General features: G+C 41.5%; 1 protein-coding gene across 6 annotated transcripts in view; it reads right to left on the bottom strand.

Annotated features, from left to right (window-relative positions):
• The window catches only part of Ehmt1 (euchromatic histone lysine methyltransferase 1), a 139421-nt gene that overhangs the window by 17014 nt on the left and 100927 nt on the right, over window positions 1-21480 (bottom strand). For all 6 annotated transcript variants that reach the window (XM_031369268.1, XM_031369271.1, XM_031369267.1 and 3 more), the window contains 3 exons: window positions 15488-15610; window positions 7152-7253; window positions 5252-5356 (listed from right to left, as the gene is read on the bottom strand). In XM_031369268.1, coding sequence (XP_031225128.1) covers window positions 5252-5356; window positions 7152-7253; window positions 15488-15610 — 330 coding nt within the window. The remainder of the gene's footprint in view (window positions 1-5251; window positions 5357-7151; window positions 7254-15487; window positions 15611-21480) is intronic.

Genomic DNA, 21480 nt, shown 5'->3' on the forward strand with positions numbered 1-21480 from the left:
GAATATAGACAGCAAGGTGTAAGTTAAAAGCAAACTGGCATCTGGCTTTAAGTTCTGACACATAGATAGGAGGTAAAACTGACCACTGACAAACCAGAACTGGTATGGATACTGAACTGGAATCTGACCATTAGGCACCTGATATAATTGGATCCCACACACTCAGAAGGTAATTAGGCATGGTAGAAATTATAAACAAAATCCCTTTCATTCCATTGCTACCAACACACAGTAAACAAAAAAAACTTACAGAGAGCTGAAAACCATGTTTAAGATAAAAAAATAAAAACAACAAAGAAGGGCAGTACATTAGAAGACACAATAAAACCAGCTCAATCAAAAATTAGGGTGAAAAGCCAGTATGTACAAGCTTACAAGACCATCCAAAGCCATCAGGACAAGTTCTTACAGTCTAATTCACATTATCTGAAGAAATCACAACTAAAAATTCAAAATTTGACAAAAACCCTAAATCACAGATCTAAGACATCCAATCAACCTACATATACACAGAAATAAGTAACACCAAGGCACATCAACAAAGTCTGCATGATAGCTTGAAGAAAAAGCACGTATTACACAAGACACAAGAAAAGGTACAACAGTTTGCAAAGATCTTAGTAAGGGCTCTGGAAAGCAACATGCACAGCATAAACCCACTGATCAGAAAGAACTCTACACGGAGCACAAACATTTCCAAACATGAGGCAGATCGAGGCCATGAAAACAGCCTGAGTAGTAGGAGGGAGCCGACAGGGAACAGAAGTCCAGCTAGGGAGGAGCAGCTACCCAAGGCATGGCTGACAGTCTTCCCAGAAGTCAGTCTGCTCAAACAAAGCAGTAACATGTGACTAAGGCTCAGGACATACTCACAGCCTCAAGTTTGATGTGGAAGTTGGAAAGAAACAAGATTCTTCTGCCACATGTGCCACTGAGGCCTCCACAAGGGTAGAGCTGGTCTCCTGTCTATGAGATCTTGAGCTCTATGAAAAAAAAAATGGCTTTCTCCACTTCAGCACTGGCAAATGCTCACATGAAAAGGAAGATAAATAAGGAGGAAGAGGAGGAGGGGGAGGGGCAACACCAGCAACAACCAAGGAGTGCATAACTTTAATCCCAGTCCTCCATAGGCAGAAGCAGGCAGATCTCTGTAAGTTTGAGACCAGCCTAGTCTATAAAGCCTAGTCTATAAATTCCAGGAAAGCCAGGTCTGTTATACAGAGGAACCCTGCCCGTCTCAAAAAACCTTCATCCACATCTCACACCATATAAAAAAACTGATTCAAAATAGACCGTAGGTCTAAATGCAAAGCTAAAAATTATATGCCGCTGTAAAAACACAGAAGAACATCACCTTCAGTTAAAACAGTGATTTATTTTCATTGCTGCTGCTGTTTTTTGTTTGTTTTAGCCAGAGTGGCCTGGCTAAACTAATAACAATTCACCTGCTTCAGCCTCTCAAAAGTGCTGGGATTAAGAAGCATGAGCCATCATGTCCAGCTAAGCAATGCTCTTCAATAGAATATAGGAAGCAGTTTCCACACACATACATGAAAACAAAGAATATTCTAATGTTTGTACTTTTCCAGGCCAGTGTGGTCGACACAGCAAGTTTCAGGCCAGCCAAAGCTACTCAGTGAGCTCCTTTGTTAAGGAGAAGGGGGAAACAACAGCAACAGCAGCAATAACAACAGAAGCAACAGCAGCAACATCAACAGCAACATAACAGCAGCAGTAACAACAACAGCAGCAGCAACAGCAACAACAGCAGCAACATCAACAACATCAACAGCAGCAGTAACAACAACAGCAGCAGCAACAACAACAGCAGCAACAGCAGCAACATAACAGCAGCAGTAACAACAACAGCAGCAGCAACAACAGCAGCAACATCAACAGCAACAACAGCAGCAACATCAACAACATCAACAGCAGCAGTAACAACAACAGCAGCAGCAACAACAACAGCAGCAACATCAACAACATCAACAGCAGCAGTAACAACAACAGCAGCAACAACAACAGCAGCAACAACAACAGCAGCAACATCAACATCAACAGCAGCAGCAATAACAGCAGCAACATCAACAGCAACAACAGCAGCAACATCAACAACATCAACAGCAGCAGTAACAACAGAAGCAACAGCAGCAACAGCAACATAACAGCAGCAGTAACAACAACAGCAGCAGCAATAACAGCAGCAACATCAACTGCAACAACAGCAGCAACAGCAACATCAACAGCAGCAGTAACAACAGCAGCAGCAACAACAGCAGCAACATCAACAGCAACAACAGCAGCATCAACAACATCAACAGCAGCAGTAACAACAACAGCAGCAACAACAACAGCAGCAACATCAACAACATCAACAGCAGCAGTAACAACAGAAGCAACAGCAGCAACAGCAACAGCAACATAACAGCAGCAGTAACAACAACAGCAGCAGCAATAACAGCAGCAACATCAACAGCAACAACAGCAGTAACAACAACAGCAGCAACAACAACAGCAGCAGTAACAACAGAAGCAACAGCAGCAACAGCAACGTAACAGCAGCAGTAACAACAACAGCAGCAGCAAGAGCAATAACAGCAGCAGCATCTGCAGCAGCAACAGCAGTAGCAACAACAACCAGCAGCTACCCAATGAAGCATGAGCTAAAGATCTAAACACATCCTTGACCAAAAAGCTAGAAAACAGCAAAAAAGTCCACAAGAAGATGTTAACAGCAATAAGCCATTACATGAATAAAAATTAAATGAAGATTACAACAACCAGAAACCAGAAACACTAAGCACTCTAGAGACAATGCTCCTCTATTTCCAGGATTCATTTGGGAAAAGTTGGGGCACAAATATTTGCAACTCTATAACAGCCATGTGTCTACCAATAGAGGATCAATAAATGGCCAATAAATAGACATTTAAGGCAACAAGAAAAAAACTACCAACAGAATGTAAAATGAATCCAGGACAGTCACACCTACTGAGAATTAGCCTCCATTTTGATAAAACCATGACAAATGATAAGATCCAGAAAGAAGGCCAAATGTGAAGAGCTCACTATGCACTTTAAACTCATTTAGTCTGCAACACATGTCAACAAAAGCAGCTAAATACTGTGTCATACTGGATAAGTAACAAGCTTAAGGACTAAGTGTGGTGTCAGATGCATTTGATCCCAGCACTCAGGAGGCAGAGGAAGACAGATTGCTGTGAAGTTAAGGGCAGCCATATATAGATATAGTGAGTTCCAGGCCATTCAGAGCTACATAATAAGACCCTGACACCAATAAACGTACTAACAAAATCAACACAAAAGCGAAACTTGACAGCTAACTAATCCTTTCATATTGTAGGACTAGCAAACAATACTTCAAAAATAAGTGGTATTCATTTCTCAACAAATCTATGAAAGCGGGGCCGGTGAGATGGCTCAGCGAGTAAGAGCACCGATTACTCTTCTGAAGGTCATGCGTTCAAATCCCAGCAACCACTTGTAATGAGATCTGATGCCCTCTTCTGGTGTGTCTGAAGACAGCTACAGTGTACTTATAATAAATACATAATAAATAAATCTTTAAAAAAAAAAGCTATGAAAGCTAAAAGACTGGACATCACTTACATAAAACTTTGAAAATTATAAATTCTAGGGGTCAGTGAAATACAAGACAGTTGAGCAAGTCAAAGTCTGATGAAAAAGAAAATGATAAAACTTAAAAACCTCAACATCAGTTGAGCAGTGGTAGCACACACGTTTAATCCCAGCACTTGGGAGGCAGAGGCAGGCAGATCTCTGTGAATTTGAGGTCAGCCTGGACTACAAAGCTAGTTCTAGGACAGTTAAGGCTATACAGAGAAACCCTGTCTCAACAAACCAAAAAAAAAAAAAAAAAAAAAAAAAAAAAAAAAAAAAAAAAAAAGAAAGAAAGAAAGAAAGAAAGGAAGAAAGGAAAAAAGAAAAAAAAGAAAACTCAGCAGCACCCTAAAATAAAGCCAGATGGCCTGTGAAGAATGCTAGATTACGGAAGGCTAGAAGAACTAACATACCCCACTCATGTACCCGTACCAAACACTGATCTTAAACACAACTCATGTAAATGATAGGACCCTTTCACGCTGTACTATACCCTTGCTAATATTGCTTCTTTAGTTATTGCCCAACTTTAATTTGCCTGGAATGGAGTAGGATAGCCCTTAAGAGATTCTGAACCCTCTCTTTAACAAGGTTTCATTATGTAACTCTTGAGTAAGTTGCAGATTTGGAAAAGCATCTGGAAGAACAATAAAAATAGCAGTTAAAAGAGTTTGAATGAGGGCACAGTGCATGGGTGGGAAAAGGCGTTCTTGGAAGCCATAAGGTTGCTAAATGAGAATCTCTAGGCCATAGTCCACAAACATCAAGGCTATTTCTACTGCTGTTGGTTGCACACCAGAATCAGTTAGTGATACATTTGTGCTGCTTAGTTTTTATCATCAACTTGATACAAGCTAGAATCACCTAGGAAGAGGAAATTTCAATTAAGGAATTAGCCCAATCAGATCAGCCTCTGGCCAACTGCCTTGATGATACAGATGTTGGAGAACCCACCCAAATAAACTCACTGGTTTCCCAAAGCAAGCAACAATGGTGGAATCATGGCTCAGCTTGTTTAGGACCTTACAAAAAGGGGTAGACACTGCTTCTATCTCTGTGAAAAAGAATTTTAGCAACAGATGGGTACAATTGTTTCTTTGGTTTGTGATCAGTACTCTATCTAGGATGAATGGACATTTGTTCAGCTATCCCCAGAAAAAGTCACATAATGTCTAGAGGGATAACTACTACTTCCCTGACTCTATAAAACTAGGCACCACAGAGTGTATTAGGTCAGATCATTCACATTTCTTTCTCTTTCTGATAACGACCCCTACATGAGAACTGGTTCCTAGTGGTTTTTCTTGGGCTCCTCCCCCAGGTCACGCCAGTCAGGGACATGAGCCAGGAGAAAAGGATCGAGCAGTGACTCACACAAGCTACACACCCATGAACACTCTTACATAGAGGCCAGATTTGCAGGGATCCAGTACAAGATCCATGTTGGGTCAGTAAGATGTTGACTACAAAGGGCCAAAATAACCATCATGTGCTAGAACTCCACTTCAGAGCTCCAGAAAGAAGGAGCTGCTTAGTGGTGTGACCTGGCTCCTCTGGCCTTCTAAAAGGCTTTGTTCTTAAGGTTCCTAAAGCACCATGAAAAACTCACATTGTCCCGGATATTGATGTCAGAACCTTTAGACAGCAGCAGCTTCACCAGGTCCACGTGCTTGTACTCAGTGGCCCAGATCATAGGTGTCCAACCACCATCATCCTGAGTGTAAGAGACAGAAGATGTCACCACCACAGACAGCAAGTGAGAGAATGACTGACTTTATGTAGCCTGCTCAGGACTAGGGATCCTCAAAGAACTATTTTCTGGAAAGTCAATGCAGGCGCTGGCTCCCATCAAAGGCACAGCCCCTCTGAAGTTGGGGAGATGAGCTGCTAGCTGAGCTCTCTGCTTCAGCTAACACTGTTGTCAGGACTGAACATTCAGTCAGCCTGAAACAACCCAGGGGGGACCCATAGCAAAGTTTGTTGGAAGTATGAATACAATACTTCATTCTTGCTCTTAGCCCTGACCAACCAGCACAAGACCAACCAGCAGATAGACTAATGAATATCAGGCACAGAAGAAATTATTACTCCCTCTTTTAGAAGAGCAGCAGGGAAGAGCAATCCTGTCTGCTAACTCTGTAAGGTCCATTAAGGATCTCATGAGTCACCTTCCTATTACTATGGTGAGATCAATGTATGTTAAGTATTTCATTTAGAGCAGAAAAGGTATTCTGCAGGAACTGAGTGTTCTGTTAGCACTCATCAGTCTGGAGGTGAGAGACAGCCTCCTCCTACACACCTCCATAGGGCCCTCTGTCCACCCACATATGCATGTCCTTGTAGACACACAAAGCCTCCACAAATGAAGATGATTTCTCTATAGTCAACTATTGGCATTATCAGAGACAGTGTTGACATAAGGGCACATATACTGCATAAACGCCAGCCCAGAGTGACAAGGAATAGAATGCCTCACAGTAACCCAACAGGGTTAATAAACATATAATGCTAATGGCAGTTAAAATAAATCATACCATGCTACTTTCAGACCATAAAAAAAGACAGCACAAGATGCGAGGACTAAAGCAAAATGCAGGAAGGACCTGAGCTAAAGACACAAGAGACATGAGGGAGATGGAAATGCAGCCTTAAACCGAGGATCAAAGGGCCCTACAATGGTGTGTGGGACAGTCTTGGAGTCAGCTTTTTTAGATCATCTGCTGGACTGACATGTATTTGTAGACAACTATTGTGTGCCTAGCACTAACAATGCAGCATAGGTCACGGAACTGGTGAAACACCACCTTATGACTGATGGGGGTGGGGCAGGTCAACAAACAGCACATATAGTGAGACAGTAGGCAGTGTCAAAGCACAACCAGATCTAGGAAGGAGGCCTAGGTGCTCTCAGGAAGGGCAGAAGCCATTGTGGGTATATGAGTTTGGGAGACTCTAAATAGACAGGAGGAGGCCTGATAGAATACCAAGGATAGAACCATTTAGCCCAGTATTGCAGAGAAGCCCTACAGAGAAAGAGGAGAATATGGGGACAAGGCCTGTGCTGGCCATTTTTAGTCAACTTAATATAAGCTAGGGCCATCTGGGAAGAGTGAACCTCAACTGAGAAAATGCCTCCATCAGAAGTTGTATAAACAAGTTTGTGGGGCATTTTCTTGTTTCGTAATTGATTTGAATGGGCCTACCTGGGCAGATTGTCTTGAAATGTATAAGAAAGCAAACTAAGCAATCAAGCCAGTAAATACTATTCTACCATGGATTCTGCTGCAGTTTCTGCCTCCTGATTCCCATCAATTAGGGACGATAACCTGTAAGATCAGATAACCCCTTTTGTCCCCAAGTTACTTTGGTTATGATGTTTATCACAGCAACAGAAACTAAGACAACGCCTTTAGGGGTTTGTGGGCCTTTAAGCATCTAAAACTAAGAGTAGGAGATGAATGATGAAGGAGGTGGGACAGCTATGCCACTGTACAGAAAAATGGCTTTACCTGGCAGTTGACATCCATCTGTCCATTTGAAAGCAGATACTGAACCACATCATAGTGGCCTTTCTTGGCAGCCAAGTGCAAACATGTGGAGCCCTCTGCGTCCTGCAATACAAATGCCATTCAATCCAGAGAAACCACTTATGACTTAGCTCCCGGTACAAAACACAGAGAAGTTATTAGGCTCTCAGCCTAAAAGAGGTCCTGTCAATGAATACACTCGACTGAACCTAGGTTAAGAGGACCACAGTCCTTCCTGTCTCAAAAGCCCATAGCCAAGACTCGAGTCCTTTGTCCTTATATTAGGGACACCCTTGGGTTGGAAAACCCCTGTTCCAATCACATATACCTATACAACTCGTATATCATGATGAAGAAGGAACTTACCCATTTCTACCCACCCTGAACTAGATAGCCCCAGGCTCCATATTACTGCTTCTGTAGCCTTTGGTGCTGGGAATATTTCATTAGTTTTTGATTCTGCTTTCTCCTAGATTCTACACCCATCATACTACGTCACAATAAAAAATAATAAAATAAGACACTGACCAAGAAGCTCCAGAAGAGGCAAACAACCCACACAACAAAAAGTGAGTAGAGACACCAGGCCAGGCCTAGTTCCTCTGTCTGTTTTTACTGATCACAAGGATTATGTGTATATATTGGCCATTGCTCTGAGAGACAATTCTCCCCATCCTCATTTTGTGCTGACCTTTCTCTACTACCTTTCTCTCTCAGACTCTGAACACTTGAGGTTTAAACACTTATGGACACATATCAATACATCTGATATAAGCCGGGTGGTGGTGGCACACACCTTTAATCCTAGCACTTGGGAGGCAGGGGCAGGCAGATTTCTAAGTTCGAGGGCAGACTGGTCTACAGAGTGAGTTCCAGGATAGCCAGGGCTCTACAGAGAAACCCTGCCTCGAAAAAAAAAAATACATCTGATATGAATTAGGATGCCCATCTTTCTGAAGAGTTGTTGGGATATCCAATTCCATGTTATTATTGATAACGAGAATCAACACTGGAAATTTTTAAGAATAATGATGGCATACATAGCAAAAAGGATTCCTAGAGAGATGAACTACTCGACAGCAGGCAGGTAGGCATGAGTATATGTAAGCATGTGCGTATGCGCGTGCACACACACACACACACACACACACAAACTTCATGCTACCAAGGAATATGAGGGGTTGGTTCTTAAAAGGTAAACTGGAGAGTATCTTAGCCAAAGGAAACCCACAGGACTAAGAGATGAAATCAGCAAATAGCAGGGGCTTCTGACAGGAAAAGGCTGTGGTACATTGTTCAAAGTCGTAGGTAGTGCCGTCTCCAAGTACAACTCAAGTTTTTATTACATCCACCATAGAAACATTTGTACAGCTTCCTTACCATCTCACCTACCCCATCTCCAAGGACAACGGCTCTTACTATCTAGTTTTTTGATGTATCTCAATACTTCTATAATAGTGGGGACCTTGAATAATTTATAATAGTGTGTATCATTCCACTGGTCCTCCACAATACTTTTTTACTTCAATGTAGTGATTCTCATTCTATGAAGATAACATGTAACATTCATTTGGTGCCTTCATTTCTATCCATTTACTGTATGTTTAAACATGGAGGTAGATCCTCTGGGACTGGATTACAGATTATAGTGATCAGCAGCTGCAGTCATGACTGCTGGCACAAGTGCTGTGCACAGTCTTCTTACTTGTAGCTGCTCTCTATCTCATCTGCTTTACTACTTCTACTACTGCAGCTACAGAAACTGTTAACCAGACTCTACTTTCTCTGCTAGCACTTTTTCTTCCCTTTAAGTCTTTACTTCTTAGTACTTTCTCTAAAGAAAATACTTATTTATTCTTAGTGTTATTTATCTTAGTGATGAAAGGCGATGGCTTAGTGGTCTAAATCACATATTCCTCTGATGGAGGAACTGAGTTTAGTTCCCAGCATTAGTCCGCCTGGTTCAGGTCCCCAATGTGACTCCAGCTCTTGGGGATCTAATGCCCTCTTTGGTTCTTCCTAGGCGCTTCCACTCACATGCATAAACCCACACACAGACACAGCATGTAATTAAAAATAAATCCTTAAATGTTCACTAAATCACCATATTTAGCTACACTCAAAATATTTACCCTTATACCCACAGTAGTTCTCACACCCTCCAAGAAAACTCTTTGCAAGAGATGGAGACCACTGCACAGTTGTGAGGCCTGGAGCATTGTAGAAGGGGTGGAAATATTCTAAGGAAACATGAAGTTGGCTGTGAGATGGTGTCAGAGAAGCTACACCCATGAAGTCTCAACAACACAGCTGTCAAATAGGAACTGAACAAGGACGGTACTGACAGATATGCTAATGGGTGGGCAAGCTCATGAAGACTCAATCCTAGACAAAGAACTGTAGGGAACTAAGGAATGCTGAGCGTGGAAGGAGACAGCCCAGTAAAGAGTCAGCTCCAAACCTATACATACATGTAACATCATACAGACCGAGCGGGTGTCTTTATATACTTAGGGATATATATGCTAATAAATATCACATACATACATATGTATGCAATTAAGAAAAAAAGAAATCATAAATTTGAAAGTGGGGAGTTCTGAGGGAAAAATGGGAAAAGGAAATGATGTAATTATATTATCTCAAAAAATAAAAATATTTTAAAAAGCATTATTCACTTTTTTTTTTTTAGTTTTTAAAGACAGGGTTTCTCTGTGTAGCCCTGGCTGTCCTGGAACTCACTCTGTAGACCAGGCTGGCCTCTCAGAAATCCACCTGCCTTTGCCTCCCAAGTGCTGGGATTAAAGGCGTGCGCCACCACCACCCAGCACATTATTCACTTCTAATTAGTCTACTTAAACGGCAATAAAATAACCTTACAAAGTGATTCTGCTTGCACACTACATTTCTCTGAACTATTAATACTATATGATTTATTTGTAAATCTGTATAAACTCCACCATATGTATCTTTGTTTTAAACAGCTTCTTGCCTTTTAAGTTTTTTAAAGTGAGTCTGGGTGCCTCAACGTCCCATGGGCCCTCTGTAACACAACACCCAAGAAGAAGGTCAGCTTAGAATGGGCATCAAAGGAGACTTCCAAGTGTAGATCATCAAGGGCTAAATTTGTTCCTGCTAAACTGGAAAAAAGGTTTTTTTTTTAAAAAAAAAGGCCCAGCTAAGGATAAGTCATCAGACAAGAAAAGAATAAACAAAGCAGAGGACAGAAACAAAGAACAACTAGCCTGAAGTGGCTAGCCAAGCAACCAAGAGCTGTTTCAGAAAACCGAAAAGCAGATCAAGGAGGCCAGGCTCCATTGAAGTAGAAGCCAAATTGAACTAATCATGTGCTGCACCTATTAGTGTCTCCTGTCTCCCTTTTTGTACAATCTCATTCCCCTACAACCCAGAGGAATATTTTTACCAACTATGTTCTGAATGCAAGTTTTTAGAAACTAGAAACACTGTAAAAAGGAGAATCCCACCTCATTCCATTTTTAAATGTAAATGATTTTTTTAAAAGAACTGTAAACACTCACTTCTTTTTGGTACAACCAGAAGAGAAAGTGGGACACTCAACCATGGGAGGCTGGGGCCAGTTTAGATATCAGCTTAACATTCCATGTAAGGGTAAGTTTTACATCTTACAACACAAAGCATACTTAATAGAAATTTGGAATCTCAATCATATACTTAATGTGTTTCAAGTATTTTAAATTACTTCTAGTCTCCTGTTTCTAGAACTGTTTCCTTTAAAAACCAAAATTACTCCTTGGTCCTTGTCTGGTCAAAACTGTGAGCTAAGAAGGGCATAGTGATACGTACCTTTAATCTCATCACTTGGGAGGCAGAGAAGGAAGATCTCTGAGTTTGAGGCCAGCTTGATCTAGTTCCAGCAGTCAAGACTACTTAGACCCAGTCTCAAAAACAAAACAAAACAAAACAAAACAAACAAACAAAAACTAGCAAACAGTTAAAAAAAAAAAAAGAAAGAAAAATTCTAACATCTTTAACATTTCTATTTGTGGTGGTCAGTTGTAACAATGTTCTATGAAAAATAAAAACCTGAGCATGTAGTATATAAGTCAAAATGTGAATGAGAGGAAGTAAAGATACTGTCATTTGATGATGTTGTGTGAGATCCTCTAAGAGAGAAATTTCCACCAAGCTTTAAGCTGGAACAGCACGGTAATAATCGGTTTAGAAGAAGCATAACATACAGCTCTCAGGTTTTTTGGTACATGTGTTAAAATTGTGTATGAACTGAAATGTATTGATCCTCAATCAATAAAATCTCAGTTATTAAAAAGAAAGATGTTTAAACAACAGCTTTTATTTTCATTTTATTGTTTGAGACAGTGTCTAGCTGTGTAGCACAGGCTGGCCTTGAACTCAGAGACCCACCTACCTGTCTCCCCAGTGCTGGGGATTACAGTCATGTGACACCACATCTAGTTTTACCTCATTTCTAAAAGGACACTTTCTCTGGGCTGTCTTTTCTTCTCAGACTTCTTTCTGTGGCTCAATGACAGCAGACTCTTCTCAACCATGTCTAGACCACTGCAGGTCAAGTTGGTAGCAGCTCAGGGTGTTTGCCAATACGCAACCTGCAAGATTTCTTTGCCTGTCTACACTGCTTCTGCCTGATGTATCTGAGTGTGGTGTATTGTCTTTGTTTGCCTTACTTAGGTTTTATTGAGTTGCTTTTTTTGTTTGTTTGCTTGGATCTGTGGATTACTGGTTTTCTTCGATAAAACTCATGGTCTTGAGTTCTTCATCCTATTTTTTGTTTTCCTATTAGGTTTTTTTCTGCTGTCTTTCTGAGAAACCAGGCTTGTATATATGTTAGGACGTTTGGTATCCTATAATGTTTGAATACTGAAGAGTTTCCCTCACCCTTTCTTTTGATGTACTAAATCTGCTACACAACCCACTCACACATTTCTCAGTCTTGATATCTGACCTCAACACTTCATAGATAGCGGCTTTGTAGGTTCCCAACTATTCTAGGTGAAAACTTAGCACTCCACTTTTTAAGACCCTAGAATAGTATTTAATACCAGAGTAATAGTGAACATTTTATTTGATGTGAAAATGGATGTGATTAAGTCTGCACAGGGCTATGGCCACATTTTGTTGACAAACAAACAAGTACTGATGTGAAAAAGAATAATTTTACACCAGGGGTATTGGAGGCGAATCCAGAGCCACACAAATAAATGCTAGACACACACTCTACCACTGACTGACATCTATTCTTTACATTGTTTATTTACTGTAGTTATGGCATAAAATGTTATATTCTTATGTTTTGTTTTCAGTCTTATGTGCCACGTCTGGCCCTTGAAGTCACTCTGTAGCCAAGGGTAACTTCTGAACCCCACACTGTACTTTCAGAGTGTAAAGATTACAGGCTGACCCTACCATACCCAGTCTACATGGTACTGGGGATCAAACTCAGGGATCTGAGCAGTTAGGCAAGTGCTCTATTAAATAAGCTATACCCTCAGCCCTCTAGCTTTAATTCTACTATTTTTAAATTATCGTTACTATTTTGGGATCTATGTTTTTATTTGTTTATTTATTTTGACATAAGAGTCTTTCTATGTAGCTACAGTTGTTCTGAAATTCACTACATAGACCCAAGCCACTCTTGAACTCAGAGATCCTCTTGTCTCTGCCTCCCAAGTGGGTCATCCCACAGGGCCCTCTAAATCATGGGTGTACAAATCTTCTTTTCTACAGCTGGTAAGACCATCTAAGCCACACTTGGGGTGTGGTTTTCCTCTCTGGGAATCTCATATTAATGGAGGTTTGTGGTACTTATACTTTGTGTCTAGCTTTATACCCCCAAAGTTTACCTGGGCTATCACATCTCTATGCTTTGTCCCTGACTGTCCCTGGATGACGTCTGTTGAATAGATAGAGCATTTGTTCATTAATGCAAAATAAAGGATAACTAAGTTACTCCTTGGGGGAGTGCTGCAGTAAATAGTGCTGTCCACAGTGGTTTTGTACTGCCTGGGTGTATACCTAGGGCTAGAACTACTGACTCACCAAACCATTAAGAACTACATTATTTTGAGAGAGGTTCTCACTATGGAACCTAGTTTGGCCTTCAAGTAACACTCCTCCCATCTCTGAATAGTGAGTATTGTAATCATGGGTTTTACTACCTTACAAAATATATAATTTTAGCTATTATGTTTAGTTCTTCATCCATTTTTGTATATGTATGATATGAGTACATTCTTTAATATATGAATACTAAGTTTTCCTAGCACCATTTGCTAAATAGTTGCCTTAAATCAACTAACAACACAGCAATGGTTTATTTCTGAGATTTTGTTCATCTAATTCTACTGGTCTGCAGCTCTTTTTTCTTTTTTTTTCTTGCTCTGCATTTATTCCACCCCCATTAATTTATTTATTTATTCACTATACATCCCGATTACAGCCTCTCTTTACCCTCCTCTTCCCCTCTGAAAAGGTGCGGGGGAGCAACCTTGGGTAGCAATACACCCTGGCACATCAAGTCACTGCAGGACAGGGCACATCCTCTCTCACTGAGGCCAGACAAAGCAGCTCAGTTAGGTGAACAGGATCCACAGCCAGACAACAAGAGTCAGGGCCAGTCCCTGTTCCAGTTGTTGGGGAACCCACATAAAGACCAAGCCAATCCTATAGCTGTATGTTTATACCAGAACTACCCCATTTTCTTCACTGCAGCTTTGTAGTAAGTTCTGAAATAAGGAACTTGTTCTACCATTCTAGACCTCATAAAAATCTCCATCAATGGAGATTTATATTTATATTTTTAATGGAGAAATATCCATTAGAATGGATATTTCTGTACTTGCTTGGAATTTTGATAAGGATTACATAGAGTATATACACATAAAAGATGACCTCCCATTTCTTTCTGTTTTTGTTTTAAGATAGGGTTGAGCTGAGTGGTGGTGGTGCTCTTTAATCCCAGCACTTGGGAGACAGAGGCAGGCAGATTTCTGAGTTCGAGGCCAGCCTGGTCTACAGAATAAGCTCCAGGATAGCCAGGGAGATCCAGAAAAACCCTGTTTTGAAAAACCAAAAAAAAAATAAAAAATAAAAAAAAAATATAGGGTTGAAAATAGCCCAAGCTGCCATTAAACTCACTATGTAACCAAACATAACCTTGACCTTCTGATTTTGTCTCCCAAGTGCTAGAAGTAAAGGTGTAAACCTCTGTGCAGGATTTTATGTGGTCCTGAGACATGCACTCTACCAACTAAGCTATAAACTACACTATCTCCTTTAGCAATTGCTTGAGTTTTCAATGTGTAAGCTTTTTCACTCTTTGATTAAACATACTTGTAAGTATTTTATTCTTTTTGATGTTACTGTAAATAAAATTAATTCAACTTCCTTTTGGATAATTTAACTTAAAGAACATAGAAATATAAAGTGAACATGGTGATGCACACCTATAGCCCCAATACTTAGGAGACTGAAGCAGGAGGATCACAAGTTCTAAGCTCAGTATATACTAAGACCCCGTATCAAAAACAAAAGCAAAAAACCACAAAACAGAGAAAGAGGGAGAAATTTAACTGTTATTTATGTCAACTTTGTCCTATTATTTGTTAAATTGTTTTACTAACTCTAACAATACTTTTGTTGATCCTCTATGTTTCTACACTTAAGATCACAGTAACTGTGAACTGAGACATTTAAGTCCTCTTTCCAATCTGGTTATCTTCCATTGCTCTTCTTGCCTAACTGCTCTAAACAAGAAGGACAACACAATGAAAGAGGGAACAAAATCTTTACGGCCATCTCTTTTCTGGCTGATCTATTACTGAACAGATATTGATCCAGTGGTTACCAGGAAACAAGTAAGTAAGCCAAGTCACCACATGTTTAGAGTTTGCATTTGAAATGTCCCAAAGGCTTATTCCCAGCTTAAAATTTGTGAAATTTTCAGAAGGTGGAGCCTGGCTTCCACAGAAGCAGGTCATCAGAGAGAAGACTGTGCATTTATACCTGCTCCTGAGCCCAGCTTACATCCTCTCCTTCTGCTCTAGTCAGCAAGTTCCTGCTGCAATTCTGCCATGCCTTCTACACTCTGGTGGAGCAGAATCCCTCTGAAATCATGAGCCAAACTAAATCTTTACTGACAGAAAAGGAACTACTATATCAAGTATAAACACTCTGCTAGACAATAGGGCAAATATCTGATGGCAACAAGTTCCTGCAGTGTTTCAAGGAGAAACTGCTCCCTGTTCATCTAAAAAACATCTACACATGAAATAGGAATATGAACCTGACTGGGTGGGTACCTTCGGATCCACCTGTGCTCCAGCCTTGATGAGGTACTTCACTGCATCCAAGTGGTTGTTTTCTGCAGCCTCCATCAGTGGGGTCCGCTGATCTTCTGAGCAAGTGTCAATATTGGCACCCGCCTAGTAAAACAGAGATTGCTTAGATGTGTTGAGTGCAATTTCTGCATCCCTATCCAAGTAAGTAAAAGAGTTGTGAGTCTTCTACATTTGTCACAAAGAGATTTAACAAACAACACTAAAACGATTTTACTGACCAGCTGTCTGATTCTTCAAAACTGCACTCAAGACATAGTAACTAAAGCTGGTTACTACTCAGTGGTAGGTACCCGCATTGCACCAACAAGGGCCTGGATTCAAAATCTAGCTCCAACACATGCAAGATATTTAACACCCCACACACAGTCCCACACACAGACAGGCACAATTACTCTATCAAGCTCTAGCTCAAGCAGAGTATCTTTGCTAGACTTCCTTTCTAAATTAACCTGACATACAGGCACAGCAGGATATAGACATGTCTAAGAAAGGGAGTGGAGAGCCTCACTCAAGGGAGGGAAAAGAATGGGAGGGCAGAGGACAGGACATCAATTCAGCCTGTTTGGCAAAATATTATTTTCCAGAATAAACAAAACAAGAACTAGCTTCAAGTGATACAACTTTTAGAATAATTTGTAACTTTTTCAATAAAATAGAGAGGCAGATGAACAGACAGGTACAGCCAGGGAAGGCACCCAGTGTAATGTCAGCTGTGGCCGAGAGCAAGTCGCCTGCTCACAGCTGAGCCTTCTCCATGGCATTCTATGCTAGCATCTCAGACAAAGAACAAAGGTTTAATAGCTTATAAAGTAATTATTCACAGCGATTAAGGAAAACTGGCATTCTTGCTGCCAACAGTAAAAAGAGACTTCAAAAAGAAGAATTGTAGCTCTTCACAGTACAAAGACCAGAGATCAAGTGAGCACAGCAAGGTCTAGCTGCCAAAAACACTGAAGGCAAAAGGAAGCCACACTTCAAAGCAGCTAATTTTAACAAATAAGTGTATTTTTAATTAGCGTATCTTATATATGTGAGTACACTATCACTCTCTTCAGACACACCAGAAGAGGGAGGGTATCAGATCCCATTACAGACGGTTGTGAGCCACCATGAGGTTGCTAGGAATTGAACTGAGGACCTCTGAAGAGGAGTCAGTGCTCTTAACCACTTAAGCCATCTCTCCATGGCTGGCAGGTGGCATACACCTTTAATCCCAACACTCAGCAGAGCATAGCATAACAGCCAACCCCCCAAACCCTGATTGTGGCATAGCAGCCAGAACCCCCAAACCCAACTGGCATAGCAGCCAGACCCCCCAAACCCTGATTGTGGCATAGCAGCCAGACCTCACAAACCCTGATTGTGGCATAGCAGCCAGACCCCACAAACCCTGATTGTGGCATAGCAGCCAGACCCCACAAACCCTGATTGTGGCATAGCAGCCAGACCCCACAAACCCTGATTGTGGCCAGGAACACACAAAAAAAGCCTCTTTGCTCTTTAAGGCAATAAGGGGGTAGGGGTATAAAAGTAAGGCCCATCAAATGACTAACTAAATTTTCAAGTAGAGAAATACATTCTTCACTGCTGGACACCTCCATCACGAAAGACACAGACAGATGGATGGATGGATGGATGGATGGATGGATGGATAGATAGATAGATAGATAGATAGATAGATAGATAGATAGATAGATAGATAAGATAGAATGAATCCTGGATGTGGAGTGATAGATAGATAGATAGATAGATAGATAGATAGATAGATAGACAGATAGATAGAATGAATGAATCCTGGATGCGGAGTGCTAAAACCACCATGAAATTGGCATAACCTGCTTCTATAGCTTCCCTAAGCCCTTACTGAGGGTAAGGGTGCAAGCCTAAGAAGGACAGTGACAGAGGGAGGGGAGGGGAGGGGAGGAAAGGGGAGGGGAAAGGAATAAAGTGGGTTGAAGGTCTCTCATCAAGGCAAGTGAGTCATCTCCTCTGCAAATCCATCATTTACCCTCCAGAACCCTAGGCACAGCAGGAACTACAGCACTTTAGTGCTGGAAAGCAGAACTCTGTCAGACTAACGCTACTAGATAGGGAGCCAGGCATAATGGTGCTTCTGTGATCATTGATCTCTCAGCCCAGGAGCCAGACCATGACTGGCAAAACAACAGGGAGAACTACATGTTACAAAAGCACTTCCAGCAAAGGTAGAATAGAATGCCTTCCATCCATGTCACTCAGATTGTAGCCCCAAATACCTAAGGAGCAGGCAAACAACACGAAACAGGGGCCACGGTGGTGCAGCAGCCATGGACAATCAGCAAAACATAGAAATGCATAAAGAGAGGAGCTCTATCTGGTAAAGAAAGACCTCCCAGCAGCAAGCAGGTGACCATCAAAACTGCTCTGAATAGGTTTCTGTGCTGACTGAGACTGACTTCTTGTCTCATTACCAAGTGAGATGGTAATCTCAGCTGTCAACTTGATGAAACTGAGAATCACCTGGGAGACAGCCTTTGGGCATGAAGTAGGAGCATGAGCTCAGAATAAGCATTCAACATGTATTCTTGACTGTAGATGCAATGGGATCAAGCATCTCTCAAGTTCCTGCCTCTATAAGCTTCTCCTCCATGACGATGCAAACTGTAAGCCAGTATAACATTTTCCTCCCTTAAATTACTTTTTAATTTTTAATTAAAATCTAATTATACCTCCTGTACCAATGCATTCAAGGGTATTTCCCACTTTCTCTTCTATGAGATTTAGTGTATCCAGTTTTATGTTGAGGTCCTTCATCCACTTGGACTTGAGTTTTGTGCAGGGTGATAAGTATGGATCCTGAACAGAACACCAGTGGTTCAGACTCTAAGACCAACAATTGATAAATGGGACCTCATGAAACTGCCAAGTTTCTGTAAGGCAAAAGACACTGTCCATAGGACAAATCGGCAGCCCAAATACCCCAACTAAAAAATGGGGTACAGAACTAAACAGAATTCTCAACAGAGGAATACCAAATGGTTGAGAAGCACCTAAAGAAATGTTCAAAGACCTTAGTCATCAGGGAAATGTGAATCAAAACAACCCTGAGAATCCATCTCAAACCTGTCAGACTGGCTAAGATAAAAAACTCAAGAGAGAGCACTTGCTGTCGAGGATGGGGAGCAAGGGAAACACTTCTCGATTGCTGGTGGAAGTGCAACCTTGAACAACCACTTTAGAAATCAATTTGGAGTTTTCTCAGAAAAACTGGGAATAGTTCTACCTCAAGACAAAGCCATACCACTCCTGGATATAGTACCCAGAAGATGCTCCAACATCCCACAAAGACACTTGCTCAACTGTGTTCACAGCAGCTTTATTCATAATAGCCAGAAATCAGAAACAACCTAGATGTCTCTCAAGTGAAGAATGGATAAAGAAAATGTGGTACATCTACACAATGGAATACTATTCAGCTACTAAAAACAAAGATATAATGAATCTTGTAGGCAAATGGATGGAACTTGAGAATATCAGTTCCAAAAAAGACATTCATGGTATGTATTCACTTAAAGTGGCTATTACCATAAAATACAAGTACTGTGTTACACTACACAGACCCAAAGACCTAAACAAGAAGGAAGGCCCAAGCAGGAAAGTTTGAAGGAGTTAGAAGGACTAAAATTGTCATAAGAGGCAGATAGAGGGAGGGATGTTGGAGAGGGAAATAGGGGGTTCAGGACCAGGTGTGGGGAAGGACAGTAGAGATCGCTAGACGGTTATAAAAATAAACGGAAATCCACAATTGATGGGGGTGAGGTGGTGGGGGCATCTACAGGACAAGACAGAGACCTGGGATAAGGGAGGCACCTAAGAATCAGTCAGGGTTACCTTAGCTGTGACTTACTACATAGGGATAGGAACCTGAAGAGGCCACCTCCTACAGCCAGACAGGAACCCCAGTGGATAGATAGAGACACCAAACCACTCACAAAACTTTCAACCCAAAATTTATCCTGTCTACAAGGCACTTGAGATGGAGCAGAGACTGAGGGAATGGCCAACCAATAACCGGCCCACTTGAGATTGAGTCCATGGGCAAGCACCAACCCCTAACACTAAGCAAAGCATACTTGCAGACAAGAGCATGTTGTCCTCTGAGAGGCTCCACCCAGCAGCTGACTCAGATACAGACACCCACAACCAAACAGTGGATAAAGCTTGTGAACTCATGGAAGAATATGAGGAAGGATTGCAGGCCCTGAAGGAGATAGGAACTCCACAGGAAGACCAATAGGGTCAACTAACCTGGACCCCTGGGGCTCTCAGAGTCTGAACCACCAACCAAAGAACTTACAAGGGCTGGACCTAGGCCTTCTATATGTAGCAGATGTGCAGCTTAGCCTTCATGTGGATCATAAACAACTGGAACAGAGCTACCCCAAAAGCTGTTGCTTGTTTGTGGAATACATTTTTTCCTAGTTGGGCTGCCTTGACTGGCCTCAGTAGAAGAGGAAGCTCCTAGCCTCGAAGAGACATGAAATGCCAAGGGGGATTGGTGGAGATATCCAGGGAGCCCCCACCTGCACAGAGGAGAAGGGCAAGGGTAGATGGGGGAAGGGCTGTGGGAGAGGGTGTCAGGAGGGGAGCAATGACAGGGATGAAAAGTAAGTATAAAAAATAAATTTAAATTTAAATTATCTAATTATCTAAAAAATAAAAAAAATCTAATTATAGCACTTCTCCATTTCCTTGCCCCCATCCCTCCCATGGCCCCTCCCTCTAACCTTTCCTACATCTCTGCCTCACTCCCTCGCAAACCGATCATCTCTTTTCTCCTCCTCCTCCTCCTCCTCCTTGCTATGTGCATAAATATATAAATACAGCCTACTGATGCCAGGCAGTGATGGCACACGCCTTTAATCCCAGCACTTGGGAGGCAGAGGTAGGTGGATATCTGAGTTTGAGGCCAGCCTGATCTACAGAGTGAGTTCTAGGACAGCCAGGGCTACACAGAGAAACTCTCTGGCTCCAAAAAAATAAACAAACCAACCAACCAAGGCTGCTAAGTCCTGATGTTGTGTGTGTGTTTGATGACCAATCACTTGTGTTGGATAAACCATTAGAGATTAAACTTCCTTTTCTCAGCAATCATTAGTCGCTGTCTGTTCTTTGCCCAGGGGCAGGACCCCGTGAGACCCCTGCTTCTGTGTTAGCATGTCTATTAACACTGACATGGTCAGATCTTGTTTAGGCAGGCATAAACTGTGGAAGTATTATGAGTATAGCTTCTCTGTCATTTCTAGGAGACTCAATCTTACATTAAGTTGTTTTTGTAATCATGTTTCATCATAATCACAGTAATTAATACTACAAATAGGAAGAGTCCTAGTGGCTAGAGAGATGGCACAATAGTTAAAAGAGAACTGGCTAGTCTTCCAGAGGACCTGGGTTAAATGCCCAACATTCACATGGCCGTTTATCAAAACTATAACTCCAGTTCCAAGGATACCTCTTCTGGCCTCCAGGTACTAGGCATGCATGTGATGCACAGACATACATATAGGCAAAATACTTCTAGATCTAACCATTTATTAAAAAATAAATTAAAATATATTTTACAAAAGAAAAGAATCCTGGAGTCAGTCTGGCTCACCTGAGAGCACCCCAGAGAAAGAATCTAAAGAGCCATCACAGGTACCAGTCTTCAGTGGGGACTCTAACCAAAGCTTGTAGGTGACAGCAAATACAAAGGCACTACACAAATGCTATAACCTGGAGAAACAACACCCCCGGACTCAGGAAAAACTAAAAATAAATATATTCTATTGTTCTTCCTGGAAAATGTTGGTGATACTGATTTCTGGGAGTGAAACATACACAAAAATAGAGGGCATCTAAGAATGGCACTATAGCCAGGCAGTGGTGGCGCACGCCTTTAATCCCAGCACTTGGGAGGCAGAGGCAGGCGGATT

Source organism: Mastomys coucha, unplaced genomic scaffold (assembly GCF_008632895.1).
Source record: "Mastomys coucha isolate ucsf_1 unplaced genomic scaffold, UCSF_Mcou_1 pScaffold15, whole genome shotgun sequence".
Taxonomy (NCBI): Eukaryota; Metazoa; Chordata; class Mammalia; order Rodentia; family Muridae; genus Mastomys; species Mastomys coucha.